The sequence below is a fragment of the Callithrix jacchus genome, chromosome 15 (assembly GCF_049354715.1).
Source record: "Callithrix jacchus isolate 240 chromosome 15, calJac240_pri, whole genome shotgun sequence".
NCBI classification, from domain to species: Eukaryota; Metazoa; Chordata; class Mammalia; order Primates; family Cebidae; genus Callithrix; species Callithrix jacchus.
Window position 1 is genome coordinate 7945567 of NC_133516.1, and position 18794 is coordinate 7964360.

The window sequence follows — 18794 nt, forward strand, 5'->3', positions numbered from 1 at the left end:
TACAGCAAGAAACAAACAGAAAGCTTTCCACTCGGGGAGGACACATTGTTTGGGCGAGGCAAGGATGAGGTTCTTGGTAGAAAGGGTAGGGCAGGACGGAGGCAGGATAGGGTGTGTTTTTCTTCTATCAGGAAACCAGTTTACCCAGAGACGCTTCGGTGAATTAGGTGATTGCAGGAGAGTCTTCCTGAGGTGCCCAAGACAGCTGTGAAATTGCCTATTCCACTGGCTGTGCCAGCACCTCAAGGTGATCTTTCATCTTCGGTTTTGCTTACCCCTGACCTGGCCATAAGCTCCCTTGAGTGTCCCCAGCCCAGGTGTGTAATCGGGGCATGGAGTACTTCATCTGAGTCCCTGGAGTGTCCCCAGCCCAGGTGTGTAATCGGGACATGGAGTACTTCAGCTTAGTCCCTGGAGTGTCCCCAGCCCAGGTGTGTAATCAGGGCATGGAGTACTTCATCTTAATCCCTGGTTTGTCCCCAGCCCAGGTGTGTAATCGGGGCATGGAGTACTTCATCTTAGTCCCTGGAGTGTCCCCAGCCCAGGTGTGTAATCGGGACATGGAGTACTTCAGCTTAGTCCCTTGAGTATCCCCAGCGCAGGTGTGTAATCGGGGCATGGAGTACTTCATCTGAGTCCCTGGAGTGTCCCCAGCCCAGGTGTGTAATCGAGGCATGGAGTACTTCATCTTAGTCCCTTGAGTGTCCCCAGCGCAGGTGTGTAATCGGGGCATGGAGTACTTCATCTTAGTCCCTGGAGTGTCCCCAGCCCAGGTGTGTAATCGGGGCATGGAGTACTTCAGCTTAGTCCCTGGAGTGTCCCCAGCCCAGGTGTGTAATCGGGGCATGGAGTACTTCATCTTAGTCCCTTGCGTGTCCCCAGCGCAGGTGTGTAATCGGGGCATGGAGTACTTCATCTTAGTCCCTTGAGTGTCCCCAGCCCAGGTGTGTAATTGGGGCATGGAGTACTTCATCTTAGTCCCTGGAGTGTCCCCAGCCCAGGTATGTAATCGGGGCATGGAGTACTTCATCTTAGTCCCTGGAGTGTCCCCAGCCCAGGTGTGTAATCAGGGCATGGAGTACTTCATCTTAGTCCCTGGAGTGTCCCCAGCGCAGGTGTGTAATCGGGGCATGGAGTACTTCATCTTAGTCCCTGGAGTGTCCCCAGCCCAGGTGTGTAATCGGGGCATGGAGTACTTCATCTTAGTCCCTGGAGTGTCCCCAGCCCAGGTGTGTAATCGGGACATGGAGTACTTCAGTTTAGTCCCTTGAGTGTCCCCAGCCCAGGTGTGTAATCAGGGCATGGAGTACTTCAGCTTAGTTCCTTGAGTGTCCCCAGCCCGGGTCTGGAATTGGGACATGGAGTACTTCATCTTAGTCCCTGAGTGTCCCCAGCCCAGGTGTGTAATCGGGGCATGGAGTACTTCATCTGAATCCCTGGAGTGTCCCCAGCCCAGGTGTGTAATCGGGGCATGGAGTACTTCAGCTTAGCTCTGGCCTGGTCTGGGCCCCTCCTGTGTGCCTCTGTGGTCCTTCGTGCTCCTTCCTCAGGGTACTTTTCACGAGACCCTGTAACAGTTTATTGAATAGTGGCCACCAAGTACAGCAGTGCCTAATGCTGCATTTCTTGGGTGCCATTATATCTACCGTCTATTAGTGTCCCTCACACATAGTAGGTGCTCAGCAAATATGGAACGAACAAATGGAGGAAAACACACCAACCAAATCTGCTTCTGTTTGGGAGGCTGTGTTTTAAGGATGGCTTGGGCCAGGAGTTTGAGGCCAGCCTGGGCAGCTTAGTGAGACCCTGTCTCAAAAATTAAAAAAAGGAAGAGAATGTTGGCTCCTCTGATTTACCGTTTTTCTTTTCTTTTTTTCTATTTTATTGACATCTTTTTACTCTTACCTGTTTTGCTTTTCCTGACTACAGTCTAGGCTCTGTCTGGCCTGGCGGTTATCACTGACTCTCACTCACTCTGTCTTTCTTTCCTTTTTTTTGAGACAGGGTCTCACTCTGTTGTCCAGGCTGGAGAGCAGTGGTGCAGTCATGGCTCACTGGAGCCTTGACCTCCTGGGCTCAAGGGAGCCTCTGCGCTCAGCCTCCCAGGTGCAGGGAGCACAAATGCTTGCCACCACACTCAACACTTTTTTTTTTTCATTTTTTTGTAGAAATGGAGTCTTACTATGTTGCCCAGGCTGGCCTTGAATTCCTGGACTCAAATGATCCTCCTGCCTTAGCCTCCCAAAGTGTTGGGATGATAGATGTGAGCCACTGTGCCTGGCCCTGTTCTCCTTCTCTCTCTTTTTTTTAAACTGAGACAGGGTCTCACTATATTGCCCAGTCTGGTCTCCAGCTCCTGGGTTCAAGCTATCCTCCTGCCTCGACCTCTAGAAGTCCTGGGATTACAGCCTGTTCTCTCTTTAGAGAGATCCTTCCTGCTGGCCTGATGTGTTTTGCGTTTATTTTTCTAGTGTAGTTGCGGAGTTGTCCTGTGTTTTTTATTTCCTGTCTGTGGCAGATGGCTTAGAGGCACACAAATGTGTACTGGTGGAGACATGGAGTTGGGGTGAGTGGAGCTGCACTGACTCTGAGGAGAACCTTACTTCAGCCTCTCCTCTGTCATTTGTCACTTGGTGTTTGACCAGGAACTTTGCTTTCCCTCTACTTGTGAGAGAAGGTCACCAAAGCTGGCTTCCCTAGTTTTTTTTTTTTTGAGACAGTCTCACTGTGTCACCCAGGCTGGAGTGCAGTGGCACGATCTTGGCTCACTGCTTCCTCTGCCTCCCAGGTTCAAGTGATTCTCCTGCTTCAGCCTCCCGAATAGCTGGGATTATAAGAAGGTTTCACCACACCCGGCTAATTTTTATATTTTTAGTAGAGATGGGCTTTCACCGTATTGGTCAGGCTGGTCTCGAACTCCTGACCTCAGGTGATCCACCCTTGCCTCCCAAAGTGCTGGGATGACAGGTGTGAGCCACCGCAGTTTTGACACAGGACTTGCTGAAGTACATTTTTACCTCCTCTCCCTTCTACTTCCCTGTAGGGGAATCTAGAGGAAGAATCTGGATTCCTGCCGTTTTCTGAGGCCTAGGAAAGGGCATTAAGTAACATGGCTAAACCATGCGATCCTTCACACCAAGCCAGCATTTCTTGTAAGACTATTTGAAATATTAAACTTTAAACTTATGAGGGAAGAGACTTATTTAACATGATATCCTCGGGATATGTATGTATTTGGCATTCAGTTAATAGCTGCTGACCACGATGAATGCGTGAGTTAATCATGGTGGTCCAGGTATGACCCATGCCAGGCACGCTAGTCCTAACAGTGTACCATTCAGTAGCGTCACGTTCATCTCTGGGAATTACTTAGAAAACCTTTTTTTCCATCAAAATATAATACATTTAGACAAAACAGAAGAGAGAGAGAAAAAGAAATCTTCCCATTCAGAGATTACAAATGATCATCACCACTTTGATCTGGTTTCTTAGAGATTCTCAGCCTTGCTCCTGGTTCATCTCTGTCTGTCTCTGCTCTCTAAGCTTTTTCTTAATTAATCTTTCTTTATTTTTTATTTTTATTTTATCCTTGATCAATCACACAAATGCGATATTCTTGTTCAAAACCATTTTTAAAAGTCCTGTTTCTTCTGCTGCTGGATTGCTGCCTCCCGCTCTTCCTGGTTTAGTCTGTCATTTAACTTGAAACGATGACAGGTTTACTTCTCAAATGAACGCAGTTACTCATGAGACGCTGCTTGGGCTATTCCTGGGAGGATCCCTCTGTGAACTTCCTGACCGTGGTCTTGGCTTCAAGTTTTAGGCCAAGTTGGGGAACGTGAAGGGTGATTCTTGTCAGCAGTTGCCTGGTTACTGCCGTAGTTTCTGCGCGAAGACCTGCCTTTGCTGAGGTGAGGCTGGGAATAAAATGAGCTTCTGTTGAAGAACATAGCACACGGCGTATTCAGCCACGGAGCCCACTGGAGACTTCTTTCTCTGCATACGTATAAATGCTTCATGATTACCAAGTTTGACGGCCACAGTTCATCTTCAGGGTTCTTGCATGTTACTCACTAAACTGTTTTTGTCTATGGGATGAGAAATAGCTGTAGCGTTTGACCAAATCTGGTCATCTCTTTGGAGCAGTTAAGGACGGGAGGCATGAAATGTGATTTTTCTCAGTGTCGCCAGAGCCTAATGCGTTACGAACGGTGGAGGGCTGTGTGGTTTTCACTTATTTCAAAATCCCAGGCCAATGCCACTCGTCCACTTGCAGCAGTTTCGTTATTTCGAATACAGCCCTGGTCATTAGGGGCTTAAAGGCTTAGGTCTTCAAACTATCTCCCTACAGTAAAGTGCCCAGGGAGTGCCACTTGCACCTTCCAGCTAGTATTCGAGTGGAATTTTTTGGTCCCCTGCCATAGATTTAAAATACTGTTGATGTATTTGTTTCAAGTTATTAGTTCAAAGGTTTTTGCTTGTTTTATTAATATTTAATTTTTTTTGGAAATTTTCTTCTCAATTGGGCTGAGATTTTGTCTTTGGTTTTGCTTTTGGGAACACTGAATTATATTTAAAAAGTATAAATGAGGGCTGCTATCCACAGTTATAATGGGGCCCCGGGGGGAGAGGAGTACAGAAGAAAGCTATACAACGTTTTACTTAGTAAAAATAGAAAGACTGAATTTCTTTTGGGAGCAGTGAGTCTCCGTACATCTGGGTGTGGGACAGAAGGTCACCATAGCTTCTGTGCATTACTTTTCTTCCCCTGATGATGGTCCAAGGCATGGGGGACTCTTTGGACAGTCTGTCTTACACTGTCCCAAAGACTGTTATCTTCAGATCTGTTTTCCTTGTTAGAGACTTTGGTTTTCAAATCTGAGCGTGAAGAAATGGTGGGTGCTGAGGCTTCATTCCTTTTAAGGGCCTAGGGGGCTTCACCAAGTCTGTCGGTGTCCTGCTCTGATACATATATATGTGTTTTCTTTTTTTCCTTCTTTAGAAACACTCTTTTCCCCCCCTGTTTTTTTTAGAGACAAGGTCCCTCTCTGTCCCCCAGGCTAGAGTGCAGTGGCATTGTCACAGCTCACGGTAGCCTCAAACTCCTGGCCTCCAGTGGTCCTCTTGCCTTGGTCTCCCCAAGTGCTGCGATTACAGATGTGAGCCACTGCACCCGACTGGTGTTCTGTTATACCTGTGTATTGCACAGATATAAATATTCTGCTGTAGAGGGAAGAAGACTGGGCCAGGAGTCCGACTAGCTGGGTTCTGGGCCACCTGTGGGATTTAAGGCAAAAAATCACCTACCCTTCAGGAGCCTTTTTTCCTTATCTGAAGATGGGCTTGGAAATGTCTGTTCTGTCTTTGTTGCCGCACTGTGTGTGAGGATGGATAGGGCAGCACCTTGGATAGTTTCGGAAAACTAAACAGTCCTCCAACCTCACTGTGCACCCGACGAGCTTGTTAAAAATGCAGATTCTCATTCAGTAGGCCTTGGGCAGGGCCCAGGATTCTGCATTTCCAGTGAGCTCCCAGGTGAGGCTGCTGCTTTGAGTCCACACCCCCACTTTGAGAAGACAGGTTCAGTCAGAAGCCTCCTGTTGTCAGGTGGGATATTAGTATCCTGAGGAAAGAGGCCGCCCACCTCAGCACAGAGCTAACCAACACCGATGCCTCTCAGCCCGCTGGGATGTGGACCCCTGGGGCAGCAGGGCCAGCGGGGACGGCTGAGTCCTCGGTATCCCTGGAATACCAAGTATGGTCATTTTCTGTGTGTGCTACGAGGCGAACCCACTTGGGAGGTGCCACAGTCTTCACAGACCTCTCACTGGCTCTGTGAGGAGTGGACAGGAAGGTAGGAAAGAAGGGATGCTGGGGCAGGCGGGAGGTGGAGGCGTGAGGGGCAGGTTTGAGGACCTAGAGGGTTCACGGGCAGAATTTAGTTTTGTCTTGGATGGAGCAGGCTGCCCGAGAGCCCGTGTGTCCTCTCTGTCCCCCCCCCGAGGTTCCCCCGCCGTCGGTGAATGGCTGTCACTCTCTCCTCCAGCACCCAGCCCTCTTTCTGAGCTCAGAGTTATGTCCCTGTGGTTCTGGTTAGAAACGTTGAGCGGGAGGCATTTATGTTTACATACCTTTAACTTTAGATACTGTTCTTTTTTTTTTTTCTTTTCTTGCTTTAGAAACTTAAAACTTTCTGGCCGGGCGTGGTGGCTCACGTCTGTAATCGCAGCACTTTGGGAGGCCGAGGCGGGTGGATCACGAGGTCAAGAGATAGAGACCATCCTGGTCAACATGGTGAAACCCTGTCTCTACTAAAAATACAAAAAATTAGCTTGGCGTGGTGGTGCGTGCCTGTAATCCCAGCTACTCGGGAGGCTGAGGCAGGAGAATTGCCTGAACCCAGGAGGCGGAGGTTGCGGTGAGCCGAGATCGCGCCATTGCACTCCAGCCTGGGTAACAAGAGCGAAACTCTGTCTCAAAAAAAAAAGAAACTTAAAACTTTCCAAAATGTCAAAAGAACTGATATATGGGTATATTTACAAAAAATGCCTCCATATTATTTATTATCACTTATCTTTCCCCTTGTTGAATGTCAGAAAGTTTTTATTTTGTTCAGTGACGTAGCCCACGCCTGGTGGACAGTGGGAGTTCAGAATACCTGTTGGCTATTCAGTGACTTGACGACTGACTGCTGCTCATTTTCTCTTTGCCCGCTAGATGTTTATTCTTTTCAAGAAGAAGAGCCTGTTTTGGACCCTCACCTGGCCAAGCATTTGGCGCATTTTGGAATTGACATGCTCCACATGCATGGGGTGAGGCCTCCTTTGGTTTCCATTTCCACCTTGCATGGGGTGGGGGTGGGGGGAGGCCCCGGGAGCTGCTTGGTTTATTTATATAATTCCTCTAACAGGGGTCTTCACTTTATAGGTTGTAGCTTTCAATTGTTGCATTTCCTTCTTGCATTTAATGAAGAGTTTTCTCTTGGTTGAGTTGGAGTTTACTTGCAAAATCAGCCTCCTTTCATGGGCAGTTATGTGAATCATTCATTGTCCACGAAAAAGGCAGATGGTGTGAGGAGATGACCTTTAAAATGATCTGTGACCAACATCACTTTAATTAATTTCAGGAAGGGAAGCAAGGCTCCTAGGGACAGAGCGAATAAACCAACACATGACCGTTGGTGGAGAAGTGCTGCTTCCTCTCACGTTGCATTTTCGAGCAGATGTGTGACTGTGGAATTGTTTCCCTTTAAGGATTCAAACGTGCATTCATGTAGCCCTTTCCCTCCAGGCCACCTCACTCTCTTCGCCTTCCTGCCCTCTTTGTTCCCACTTTGTCACTCATTTCTGCTTTTCTCTGCCTTCTTCACACCTCACTCCTCTTTCAAGGCACTCTCAAGTCTCATGGTTTTATTCCATATCCTCTACGGCTGCCTGGCCTTGTCCTTTGCTGTGTTGCATTGAATACTCCCTTGAATTTAGTCCACTTGCTTCTTTTTGATTCCTATTTGTTCTTTATCCTCCTCTTATCTCTTTCCCTTTCAGTCTTTCTCTCTTTAAAATCTGTGTTTTTTTTTTTTCTTTTGAGACGGAGTTTCATTCTTGTCACCCAGGTTGCAGTGCGGTGGCACAATTTCAGCTCACGGCAACCTCCACCTCCTGGGTTCAAGTGATCCTCCTGCCTCAGTCTCTCGAGTAGCTGGGACTACAGGTGTGCGCCACCACACCCAGCTAATTTTTGTATTTTTAGTAGAGATGGGGTTTCACCATGTTGGCCAGGCTGGTCTCGAACTCTTGACCTCAGGTGATCTGCCTGCCTTAGCCTCCCAAAGTGCTGGGATTATAGGTATGAGCCACTGCACCCAGCCTCTCTTTACGATCTTTTTCATGTGTGTTTTAAAATTGTGGTAAAATATATGTAATCTGAAGTCTACCATTTTAACTGTTTCTAAACATGGCGTTCCTGCATTACGTACATTCTCACTGATGTGCCACCACCACCATCTCTCAGGCTTTTTTGTTTACATTGTTTGTTTCTCTAGGTAATGGGAAAAAAATGGCAGAAACATCCTATGATATTAGAAAAAATTAATGGGACCTGACCTTTGAATGGGAATCACATTGAAGGTTGTTTCTTGTTGATGACTTTGTCTCAGACGGAGAATGGGCTCCAGGACAATGAGATCAAGCCGAGGGTCAGTGAGTGGGAGGTGATCCAGGAGTCGGGCACAAAGCTGAAGCCGATGTACGGTCCCGGCTACACGGGGCTGAAGAACCTGGGCAACAGCTGCTACCTTAGCTCCGTCATGCAGGCCATCTTCAGCATCCCGGAGTTCCAGAGAGCGTAAGTGCCCCCCACGCAGCCCCGCCCTGCCCCTCTAGGTCCAGCCAGCATCCTGGAGTTCCAGAGGGTGTAAGTGCCCCCCATGCAGCCCCAGCCCTGCAGCCCCGCCCTGCCTCTCTTGGTCCGGTCTGCTCAGTACACTGGAAAGCCCATCTTTATGGCTTCAGGACCTTTTGCCACTTTTCTGAGGCCCACCTTCTACAGAGACTGAGTGAGAACACTTGTCGAGTATTATGGGGATCAGGTGGGATAAGAAGAGCTTTGTGAACTGAAAAACACCGGACAGGGCTTTGTTATTAATAATGATTGCTGCTTTTTGACCGTCACCCTACGTACCAAGAATATATTAATCATTAATCTTCATAGCAGATCTGCCGGTTCCCTCCTGCAGATGTGCTGGGGGTGACCCCGTGTTTGGTCTGGTTAGTGATTTTCTTACGGTGGGCTGGAGTCTCCTCAGGGAGTTGGGACTTCCACTGCTGGCTACTTAGTGTGGCTCAGCAGCTAGTGCTGGGCCTCGTGCTGCTGGCATCGTTCAGAAGTGGGGAGTGAGTGTGGGGAAACTGTCGTGACAATTTGACGTTGCTGTTGTGTCTTACAATCGGCCTTTCACTTTTCTAATAATTTCTTTTAATTGTATTTTTTCACTATTAAGTTTATTTTTTATTTTTTTTGAGATATAGTCTCGCTTTGTCACTAGGCTGGAGTGCAGTGGTGCCATCTCAGCTCACTGCAGCCTCCGCCTCCCAGGTTCAAGTGATTCTCCTGCCTCAGCCTCCCGAGTAGCTGGGACTACAGGTGTGCGCCACCATGCCTGGCTAATTTTTGTAGTTTTTTCAGTAGAGATGGGGTTTCACCATGTTGACCAGGATGGTCTCTATCTCTTGACCTCGTGATCCACCCTCCTCAGCCTCCCAAAGTGCTGTAATTACAGGCATGAGCGACCGTGTCCAGCCAGGTTTTTTTATTTTTAATTATTCTGGGTACATAGCAGGTGTATATATTTATGGGGTACATGTGATATAATGACACAGGCATGCAATGTGTAATATCACATTAATTGGGGTAATTGGGGTGTCCGACACCTCAAGCATTTATCATTTCTTTGTATTAGGAACATTCCAATTTCACTCTTTTGGTTATTTAAAAATACACAACAAATTATTGTTGACTCTAGTCATCCTGTTGTGCTATCAAACACTAGATCTTGTTAACTCTAATGATACTTTTGTACCCATTAACCAGCCTCACTAACTGTGTTTTTAAAAGGTATCATCTGCCCGAGTTGAAAGAAACAAAACAGGTGCCCCTTTACCACAGTAATTTGGGAGGCACTGATTTAGGTGCTCGCTGACTGCCCGTGCAAGACCCTTCCTCTTCCCACGCCGAGGGGCTCAGCAGCTGGGTCTGTGGCTGGCTGTTTTCTCCCTCGGGTTGTACTGAGGGCGGGGGCTAGAGCCGGGGGCTGGGCCTGGTGGGCAGCCACTGCCTCAGTGCAGAGGGTCACCCTAGCGTGTTCCAGAGGTAGGTTTCCTTCGTGGTTTAAGTGTGGACGAGGGCGTGTGTGAGCTCAGACAGGCAGACAACATTCAGGAACAGTCCAGGCTCTTGCTTCACCCATGTGGAGTTGAAATCCTAATGGCTTTAAAGGAGCTGATCCAAAGTACGTCACATACCTTTCTCTTTCCTCTCTTGGTGTTTGGAGACTTACCTCTTTGTGCTGTTTTCTCGCTTTGAAAATTCATGGTTCATTTTCCATGTCTAGTTTTCATGTCTTCATCCAGCCAATAGAGTGAGTTCTTTTCTGCTAAGCAGTGTGCCAAGTGTGTGGGGTGGGTGGTGAACAGAAGGATGGGGTCCTCATCCCCCAGGCAGGAAGTAAGAGGAGAAACAGCATAAAGAGAAGAGGCATAGGAACAACGGCAGGCTTATAAATGAGGCACATTCCATGAAGGAGAAAGGCGGGAGGCGGTCAGACGAGCCTTGAAGCAGGGAGAGCTGATGCACGTGCAGGAGGAGGGCAGACACGGGCTTTGGCCAGAGCGAGGTCGAAGCTCAGATAGGAAACCCTGTGATTTGTATATATTTTTACCTACTTCTCACACCTGTGTTATCATTTGGGGAGCAGCGTAGCTCCATCTTCCATGATTTATGCTCCAAGATCCTTTTTGAAATTGTTGAAGGACTATCCTCTGGTAGCAGTAGTATAATTGTTTCTTTTAAACTAGAATGAAAGAAACTTGTGTTCTTTTCTTATGAAGCCCGACACGACTCTTGGTGTTTTACAACCTGCAGTTAAAAAAAATTCACCCTACACTTCAAAGTTTGACAAAGAGTTAACTCTCTGGGTTTTTCTTTAATGGAAAATATATGTTGGCTGGGTGTGGTGGCTGACACCTATCATCCCAGCACTTTGGGAAGCCAAGCTGGGTGGATCACCTGAAGTCAGGAGTTCAAGACCAGCCTGACCAATATCATGAAACCCCATCTCAACTGAAAATACAAAAATTAGCCAGGTGTGGTGGCGGGTGCCTGTAATCCCAGCTACTCAGGAAGCTGAGGCAGGGGAATTGCTTGAAGGCAGAGGTTGCAGTGAGCTGAGATCGCACCACTGTACTCCAGCCTGGGTGATAGAGTGAGATTCTATCTCAAGAAATAAATAAATAAGAAGAAGAAAATTAAAGAAAAGTAAAATGGAAAGAAAAGAAAAATGACTCAGAAAGACTGAGTGGCTCATGAACAGTCGTAGTGTGATTTGGGAACTTGGCCTGATTCCTCAGTCTGCCACTTGAACCTGGTTTACATTTCAGAATCCTTTTCATTGAGGATCGAATCGAAATAAACTGGTGTACCAATGGAATGACAACTAGGATGGATTGATAGATAGCGTAGCTACATCCTTTTAAGAATTGCCAGATTACAAGCAGAAGGTATAACAGCTATGAAAATTATCTAGCATGGCTTCTGCATTTTAATTTAATTTTGTTATAATGGAAGGTTTTCTTCATCAGTTAGAAAAGGGATCTATAAGTGATAGCAAAATGGACTTCTCTCTTTTTCTCCCTGACCTCAGGTGCCAGCAAAGTGGACTTTTCTGACATCAAAGATAAATTGTCGGCCAGGCACAGTAATTACAGGCCAGGCTCATGCCTGTAATCCTGGCACTTTGGGAGGCTGAGGTGGGTGGATCACTTGAGGTCAGGAGTTCAAGACCAGCCTGGCCAACATGGTGAAACCCCGTTTCTACTAAAAAATTAGCCAGGCATGGTGGCAGGCGCCTGTAATCCCAACTACTTGGGAGGCTGAGGCAGGAGAATTGCTTGAACCCGGGAGGCAGAGGTTGCAGTGAGCCCAGATCCTGCCATATCACTCCAGCCTGGGTGAGGGAGTGAGACAGTGTCTCAAAAAAAAAAAAAGGTTTATTCTCTTTACCTCTTCTCTTCTATCTTGCCTTAAAGCATCAGTCTGTTCATTAGTGTGCACCTTTCCAGGGAGGTTTTTGTCTTGTCAGGTTTTGAGATGTGACTCAAACTGGATCAGAAGAGAGCACCTGAGTTCATCATGTTGGGATTCTTCAGCGGAGCCCTTGCATCTAAATAGTTTAGCTCCGAAGTTTGGCTTCTGTTGTGTTTGTCCTTTGAATGGGACTGGCCCTGAGAAGCGTGCTTTGTTAATTTTGATGTAGGTACATTATCTGAGCTACAACTCCTGAGTTTGTGGACAGCGGGTGCCTGGAAGTTTCTAGTAGTTAGAGGTCATTGCCAACTGATAGTGTGTCATGGTTCTTTGCTGGGGCTTCACTGCAATAATGCTTTTTCTGTTTGGTTATCAGTACTCAGTTATGGAAGTTAGTTGTGTGATTGTGTGACATAAATGTATTCATTCAACAAATATTTAGAGTGTCTTTTACATGTCAGATGCTATTCTTCTGCTGGAGATGCAGTGATTTAGATGAAGTTGCTGCCTTCATGAGATTACATTCTAGTGTATAATCTCTGGAAAGACAGATACTAAACAAGATGTATCAGTCTGTTCTCACACTGCTAATAAAGATGTACTTAAGACTGTTAATTTATAAAGGAAAGAGGTTTAATTGACCCACGGTTCCACATGGATGGGGAAGCCTCACAGTCATGGCAGAGGGCAAATGAGGAGCAAAGTCACACCTTGCATGGTGGCAGGCAAGAGCTTGTGCAGGGGAACTCCCAGTTATAAACCATCAGATCTCGTGAGAGTTTCTCACTATCACAAGAACATCATGGGAAAGATCTGCCCCCATGATTCACTTATCTCCCACTGGGTCCCTCCCCACCGCACGTGAGAATTATAGGAGCTACAATTCAAGATGAGATTTGGTGGAGATGCAGCCACAGTGTATCATGAGCAGATTATAAAGCTGCAAGTGGTGACGTGCTAAGAAGAGAGCCAGTCAGGAGCAGATGGTCGGGAGTCAGGAAGGGTGAGGGCGGCCCCTCTTGTTTTATCTAAGGGTCTGGGGAGGTGGCTTGTCAACAGACTTGAGAAGGAGCTGCTGAATAAGGATCTCTGAGACAGCATCCCAGGAGAGAGACAGCAGAAGGCATGACCTTGAGACATGAGCAAGTTTGTCACGTGCTGGGGCAGCAGGAGGGACCAGTGGTGGGGGTGTTGTGGGCTGGGGGGACACAGTGGCAGAGGAGGCCAGAGAAGTTGGGGGAGGGGGCAATGAAGGGCCGGAGAAAGGGGTCTGCTTTCGGATTCCTCTTCCTGGAGCTTCCAGGCTAGAGGTCGAAGACAACGGGGAAAGAATAACAGAGTACAGTGTGTGAAATCAGAAGTGAATTGAAGCAGTGGAAGGAGTGATTGTGCATGATGATTGGAGGTCAGTGTTAGAGCTGGCACTGCTCCGTCAGGATAAGCTTGCCAGGAGGGATTACAGGGACAGCAGGCACAGCCAGCAGAGTGGTTCTGAGCGTGGCCTGGTGCCAGGCTGCTTGGGTCCATTCTGGGCCTCATTACTCCCTCCCTGATAGGCTTTTTTTTTGAGATAGGGTCTTGCTCTGTCACCCCAGGCTGGAGTGCAGTGGTACGAGCAGAGCTCACTGCAGCCTGACCTCCTGGGCTCAGGCAGCCCTCCCACCCTAGCCTCTCAGGTAGCTGCAGCTATGGAACTATAGTACATCCTACTGCACCCAGCTAATTAAAAAGTTTTTTTGTAGAGATGGAGTCTCTGTGTTGTCCAGGCTGGTCTCAACTCTTAGGTTCAAGCAATCATCCCGCCTCGGCCTCTAAAAGTGCTGGGATTTCAGGTGTCTTGGAGGCTTTGGAAGCTGCCTAACGAATTTGCATTCCAATTTCTCACCTCTCAAATGCGGATAATGATAACAACAATCCCTTGCTCAGGTGGTTGCCATGAAGACTCAACAGGTTAATACAGGAAGCCCTTTAGGAAATGGCAGCTGTCGCTGCTATTACTGTTAATACTCACATTGAGATTGTTGGAACAACTTTTAATGTTAAAGAAAAAAATTACCCAAACACTTGCTGAAGATGCTAAGGCAGGAATAGGAACATGGCAACAGGGCCTTGGACTGGGGCGCGCATTGGACTCAACTCTGATTCCAACATGGTCGAGTGGGGATTTATAACCAAGGAGTTGGGTGGGGCAAGGGATGGAAAATCGCAAAGAGGAAAGTCTAGGATAAGGGCTTTCTGGCTACTCAGACTTGGCGGGATTATTGCTGAAGGCAGGCCGGGCTGGTTGGATAGCAAGCATGGGCGATTTTCACTAATCTGACTTAGCAGGGTGCTTTCTCAAACTGATCCACGAGGACAGACGGGGAAACCCAAGGAAAGGGGGTCAGGCAGAGGACTCGGAGGAGCTGGCCTGTGTTTCGGTTTAAGTAGAGTCTTGTTGCTAACTGTACTGTTGTCTTTTTTTTGACGGTCTTCCTGTCTCACTCAGGCTGGAGCGCAGTGGCGCCATCTTGGCTCACTGCAACCTCCACCTCCAGGGTTCAAGTGATTCTCCTGCCTCAGCCTCCTGAGTAGCTGGGATTACAGGCGTGTGCCACCATGCCTGGCTAATTTTTGTATTTTTTATTACAGATGGGGGTTGGCCAGACTGGTCTCGAACTTCTGACCTCAGGTGATCCACCTGTGTCACCCTCCCAAAGTGTGGGGATTACAGGTGTGAGCCACCGCACCTGGCCTCTGCAGCATTGTCACAGAGGTGATGATTGTGATGGCTTAGCCAGTGGTTCTTAACCCTGGCCGCATGCTAGAATCACTCAGGGAACTTTTAAAAGAAATTCCAAATCCCAGGCCTTGCTCTCAAGCAATGAATTTGGAACATCTAGGGGTTGTTCTGGCTTTGGTATATTTAAAATAAACTCTTTGGGTGAATCTAACTCACAAGGAGGGCTGAGACCCACTGATAGAAGCAAAAACGTTTCAGGAAGCTTCGTGGGTGGTGGTAGAGGTGGGATCTCAGGAAAAACTTTTCTTCAGGTAGATTGTTTAATCTGACCGAAGGTCAGGTGGTCTTAGCAAGAATGATGGTTTGTTTTGGTGCTGTTCTTCTTACAGCTGCTGTGGTGTAACTATTACCTCTCATTTTCTAGGTATGTAGGAAACCTTCCCAGAATATTTGACTACTCGCCTTTAGATCCAACGCAGGATTTCAACACACAGATGTGAGTGCCAGATTTGTATTATTATATTTTTTTTGGAAAAAGCATCCAATAAAATGTTCACAGTGATTATCTCTGGGTTGCAAAATGAAAGGCAATTCTTTATGTATTTTTAAAAAGTGTTCTAAAATGAGAAAGTGTTACTTTTCCAAGAAGATAAAATTATCTACGAAGTATTGAAGAAAATTTGAAACTGGCAACAGTATGAAGCAGAATTAAATAAATAAGTTATTTGTGTGTAATCCAGATCAAATGCTCTACCTGACAGCAGCTGTGCTCGCTGAAATTCATCAACACGTTTAATATCACTATGGAAGAACAACAACGACCTTTTTGTTTTGTTTCTGTGCCCTGGCCAGGACTAAGTTAGGACATGGCCTTCTCTCAGGCCAGTATTCCAAGCCTCCAGTGAAATCCGAACTCATCGAGCAGGTGATGAAGGAGGAGCACAAGGTATGTGTCCGAGTGTGTGCCATGTGGCCGTGCTGGTAGGGAGGAGCTGTAGAATGTGGGCCTCCTGTGATTTGGCACACGGTGGCCATAAATTTCGCGAGCCGTTAGAATAGTAATGTCATTGCAGTGTCTTTGGTGCCTGTCTGAATGTGCTTAAAAACTGTGACAAGGAGCAGCCAGGGTTGGGTTTATAGAGGCAGTTGCGTCATGGATTGTACATGTGTGCCATCATCAGCTGTCTTTAGAAATAGTATTCTTTATAAAATAGGGCTGAGGTCGAAGGACTAAATTTCGTAAAAATATAAACATTTGCCCCTTGGTAACACAGTCTTGGCATCTGCAGTGTCTTTCTTCTCCTAAGCCTCAACTTTGTTGTTTAGAGTTTCTCAAGAGGCTGGTTGGTAAAAAGCAACACACAGGGTGAGGCACAGCGGCTCACACCTGTAATCTCAGCACTTTGGGAGGCCAAGGTGGGCAGATCACCTGAGGTCGGCAGTTTGAGACCAGCCTGGCCAACATGGTGAAACTCTGTCTCTACTAAAAATACAAAAATTAGCCGGGTGTGATGGTGGGTGCCTGTAATCCCAGCTACTCAGGAGGCTGAGGTGGGAGAATTGCTTGAACTGGGAGGTTGCAATGAGCTGAAATCGTGCCACTGCACTGCAGCCTGGGTGACAGAGTGAGATTCTGTATCAAATAAACAAACAAATGAAACACACAGATTCCTTCGTTCCTCCCTAGAGCTGAGGAATCAGAATTTCAGGGGAGGGCTGGGTGGTCCTCGGGTTTGGTAAGCTACCAGGTGGTTCTGTAACACACTCAAGTCGGAGAAGCTCCGTGGGGCAGTCATGGTTAACTAACAGAATCACCGAGAGGCTTGATCTTTCAACGGCCAAACCTGCATTCCTGCCGGCCCCTCCCTGTGCTGCCTGTACAGCTCTGGAGGGCACTACTCGTAACTCGGTCTTTGTGAGTGGTGCCCTTGGAATTGAACAGTGCACAGCTTACACATCTGTGCTTGGCACCATCCGTTCCGGTCGCCACAGATGCCCTGAGTGGAATGCATGCCCCACTTTCCCACACCTGTTCTGGCTTCCCAGGACCTGGTCTTGACTTACCTTCATGTGTTTAATCTCTGTGCTGGCGTCTTAAGCCAGTCCTTCTTAACTAATACCTGTAGACCGAGAGTAAGAATCAAAAGTCAGTGAATAGCATCTTGTTCATAATGAAGCCAGCTGGTTGTGGAAATGCGGCAAATGAGAGGACGGAGGTTATGAAAGGGATGTTCGGAGGCTGCCTGGGGGTGGGGAGGAAGAAGCGGCTGGAGAAGAGGGCAGGAGGGAGTGGCCAGCACAGGGGAGCGGAGTGGGAACAGGAAGAATTTAAGTTCTCAAGCTGTGTTGTCACCCAGCATTGTGAGATGACAAGGTCCGCATCCAGCAGCGGCTGGAAGAAGCTCATCTGAGACACAGCTGAGGAGGCGGCTGGGAGGTAGGGCTGGCGTGTGGCGCTATCCGGGCTCCTTCTAATTCTGTGCTTCTGTGGAACTTTGAAGAGGTGATTGTGGAAACCTCAGCCCAGAACTGTGTTACGATCACATTTGTTCGGAGTTCTCATCCTGCTGTGCCTTTTCTCGTTGGCTCTCCTGGGCGGGGTCCCTGCTCTCTGGTGGAGGTGAAGGAGCTGGGAATGGGGCTTGGAGCCTGGCTTTCCCTCCTTGTTCTTCGAGGAGCTGTGTGACTGTGGGCAAGTCACACCACCTCCCAGTCTCACCATTCAAGTGGCAGAACGGGTCCGGATGGTGGTGGCAAAGGCTTCAAGCCCGGAGTCCCCTTTCTAATTAGATAAAATCTGTGCACCCTATGTGACTGTTACTGTGCTTTTGGGATCTCCTCATTTAAGAAAATGTGAAATGAAAAATCATCAGCTTAGTGCTGTTTGGAAATAAAATTTGGTTTTGTTAAAATTGCAGCGTCCTTTTATGTTAAAAAAAAAAAGGGCTTATAAGAGCAAGGCGCACCGTCTCTGCAGTCCACAGGTGATGTCTGTCTGGAGCCCTTGTCTGTCTTCCTGGCACTGTGTCTGCAGTCCACAGGTGATGTCTGCTGGGAGCCCTTGTCTGGCTTCCTGGCACACCTCTGCAGTCCACAGGTGATGTCTGTCTGGAGCCCTTGTCTGTCTGCCCAGCACAGTCTCTGCAGTCCACAGGTGATTTCTGTATGGAACCCTTGTCTGTCTTCCCGGCACACCTTCTCTGCAGTCCACAGGCGATGTTTTTTGGAGCCCTTGTCTGTCTTCCCAGCACACCTTCTCTGCAGTCCACAGATGATGTCTGTCTGGAGCCCTTGTCTGTCTTCCTGGCACTGTGTCTGCAGTCCACAGGTGATGTCTGTCTGGAGCTCTTGTCTGTCTTCCCGGCACACCGTCTCTGCCATCCACAGAATAGGTCCCAGGAAGAGCACTGTGGTGTCTGGTCTCTCTTCCAGCGCTGGATTCAGTGGCCACAGGGTAGCAGCTCTTTACATCTCGGGGGTCTGAGGCTTGCAGGTGGGAACCGCATCTCTGGAATGTGTTTTGCTTGGTCCACACATAAAGTCTGAATTTTCAGCTTCTCAGAATGTCTGGCTGTCCCAGGCCTGCGGTGACAGTCGGAGCCAGGGGCAGCTCTTCCTTTTCACATGGGCACACCTTCTGGCTCTGGTTCCTTTGTGACTCGACCTGACTGGGTCTCTCGGAATTTGGATCTTTGACCTTTGATGTAGATGACTTGTGAAATCCTTTCCAGCCCTCAGGAGCCATGATCTAGTGGTGGCGAAGAAAGAATCCTGAGTGTGAGAAGCATGCGGTGTGCATCTGGGCATTGGCAGGAATGGCCCATCCAGCTGGGTGGGGAATATTGGTGATATTCCTTTAACACTCAAAGAGAGCTCAGATTGACCATGATTTTCCCTGTGGTGCTGGGGGTGTCTACTTCAAGCTGTTCCTTGAATAGAAAATTTAGAAAAAACCTTCACTTCGCTTGACAGTGAAAGGAATTAGTTTCTGAGGCATCCGGGTTTCCACTGGCAATTGGTTTCAAAGGAACCAATTTGGGAGACTCTTCATTTGCTCAGGTGTCAGAAGTCCTTTGGAAGGATGGGCCTGTCCCAGGCCTCTGGTGTTTGTGACTTGTAGATGAGCCTGAAGTGCCCCAAGAGAGGGAAAGAAGATTCACTGAAGCAGAAAAGGGGATAGATGATGAGAGGAACATGTGGTGGAGGGGAGAGAGCATGAGGGATGCATCAGAGCCATGTGGCAGAAACGCCTTTTCACAGGGCCGCCACCAAA

General features: G+C 47.9%; 1 protein-coding gene across 4 annotated transcripts in view; it reads left to right on the forward strand.

Annotated features, from left to right (window-relative positions):
- The window catches only part of USP13 (ubiquitin specific peptidase 13), a 129967-nt gene that overhangs the window by 58581 nt on the left and 52592 nt on the right, over positions 1-18794 (forward strand). For all 4 annotated transcript variants that reach the window (XM_003734800.6, XM_035273659.3, XM_035273660.3 and 1 more), the window contains exons 7-10: positions 6718-6812; positions 8156-8343; positions 14946-15017; positions 15374-15467. In XM_003734800.6, the coding sequence (XP_003734848.1) occupies positions 6718-6812; positions 8156-8343; positions 14946-15017; positions 15374-15467 (449 nt within the window). The remainder of the gene's footprint in view (positions 1-6717; positions 6813-8155; positions 8344-14945; positions 15018-15373; positions 15468-18794) is intronic.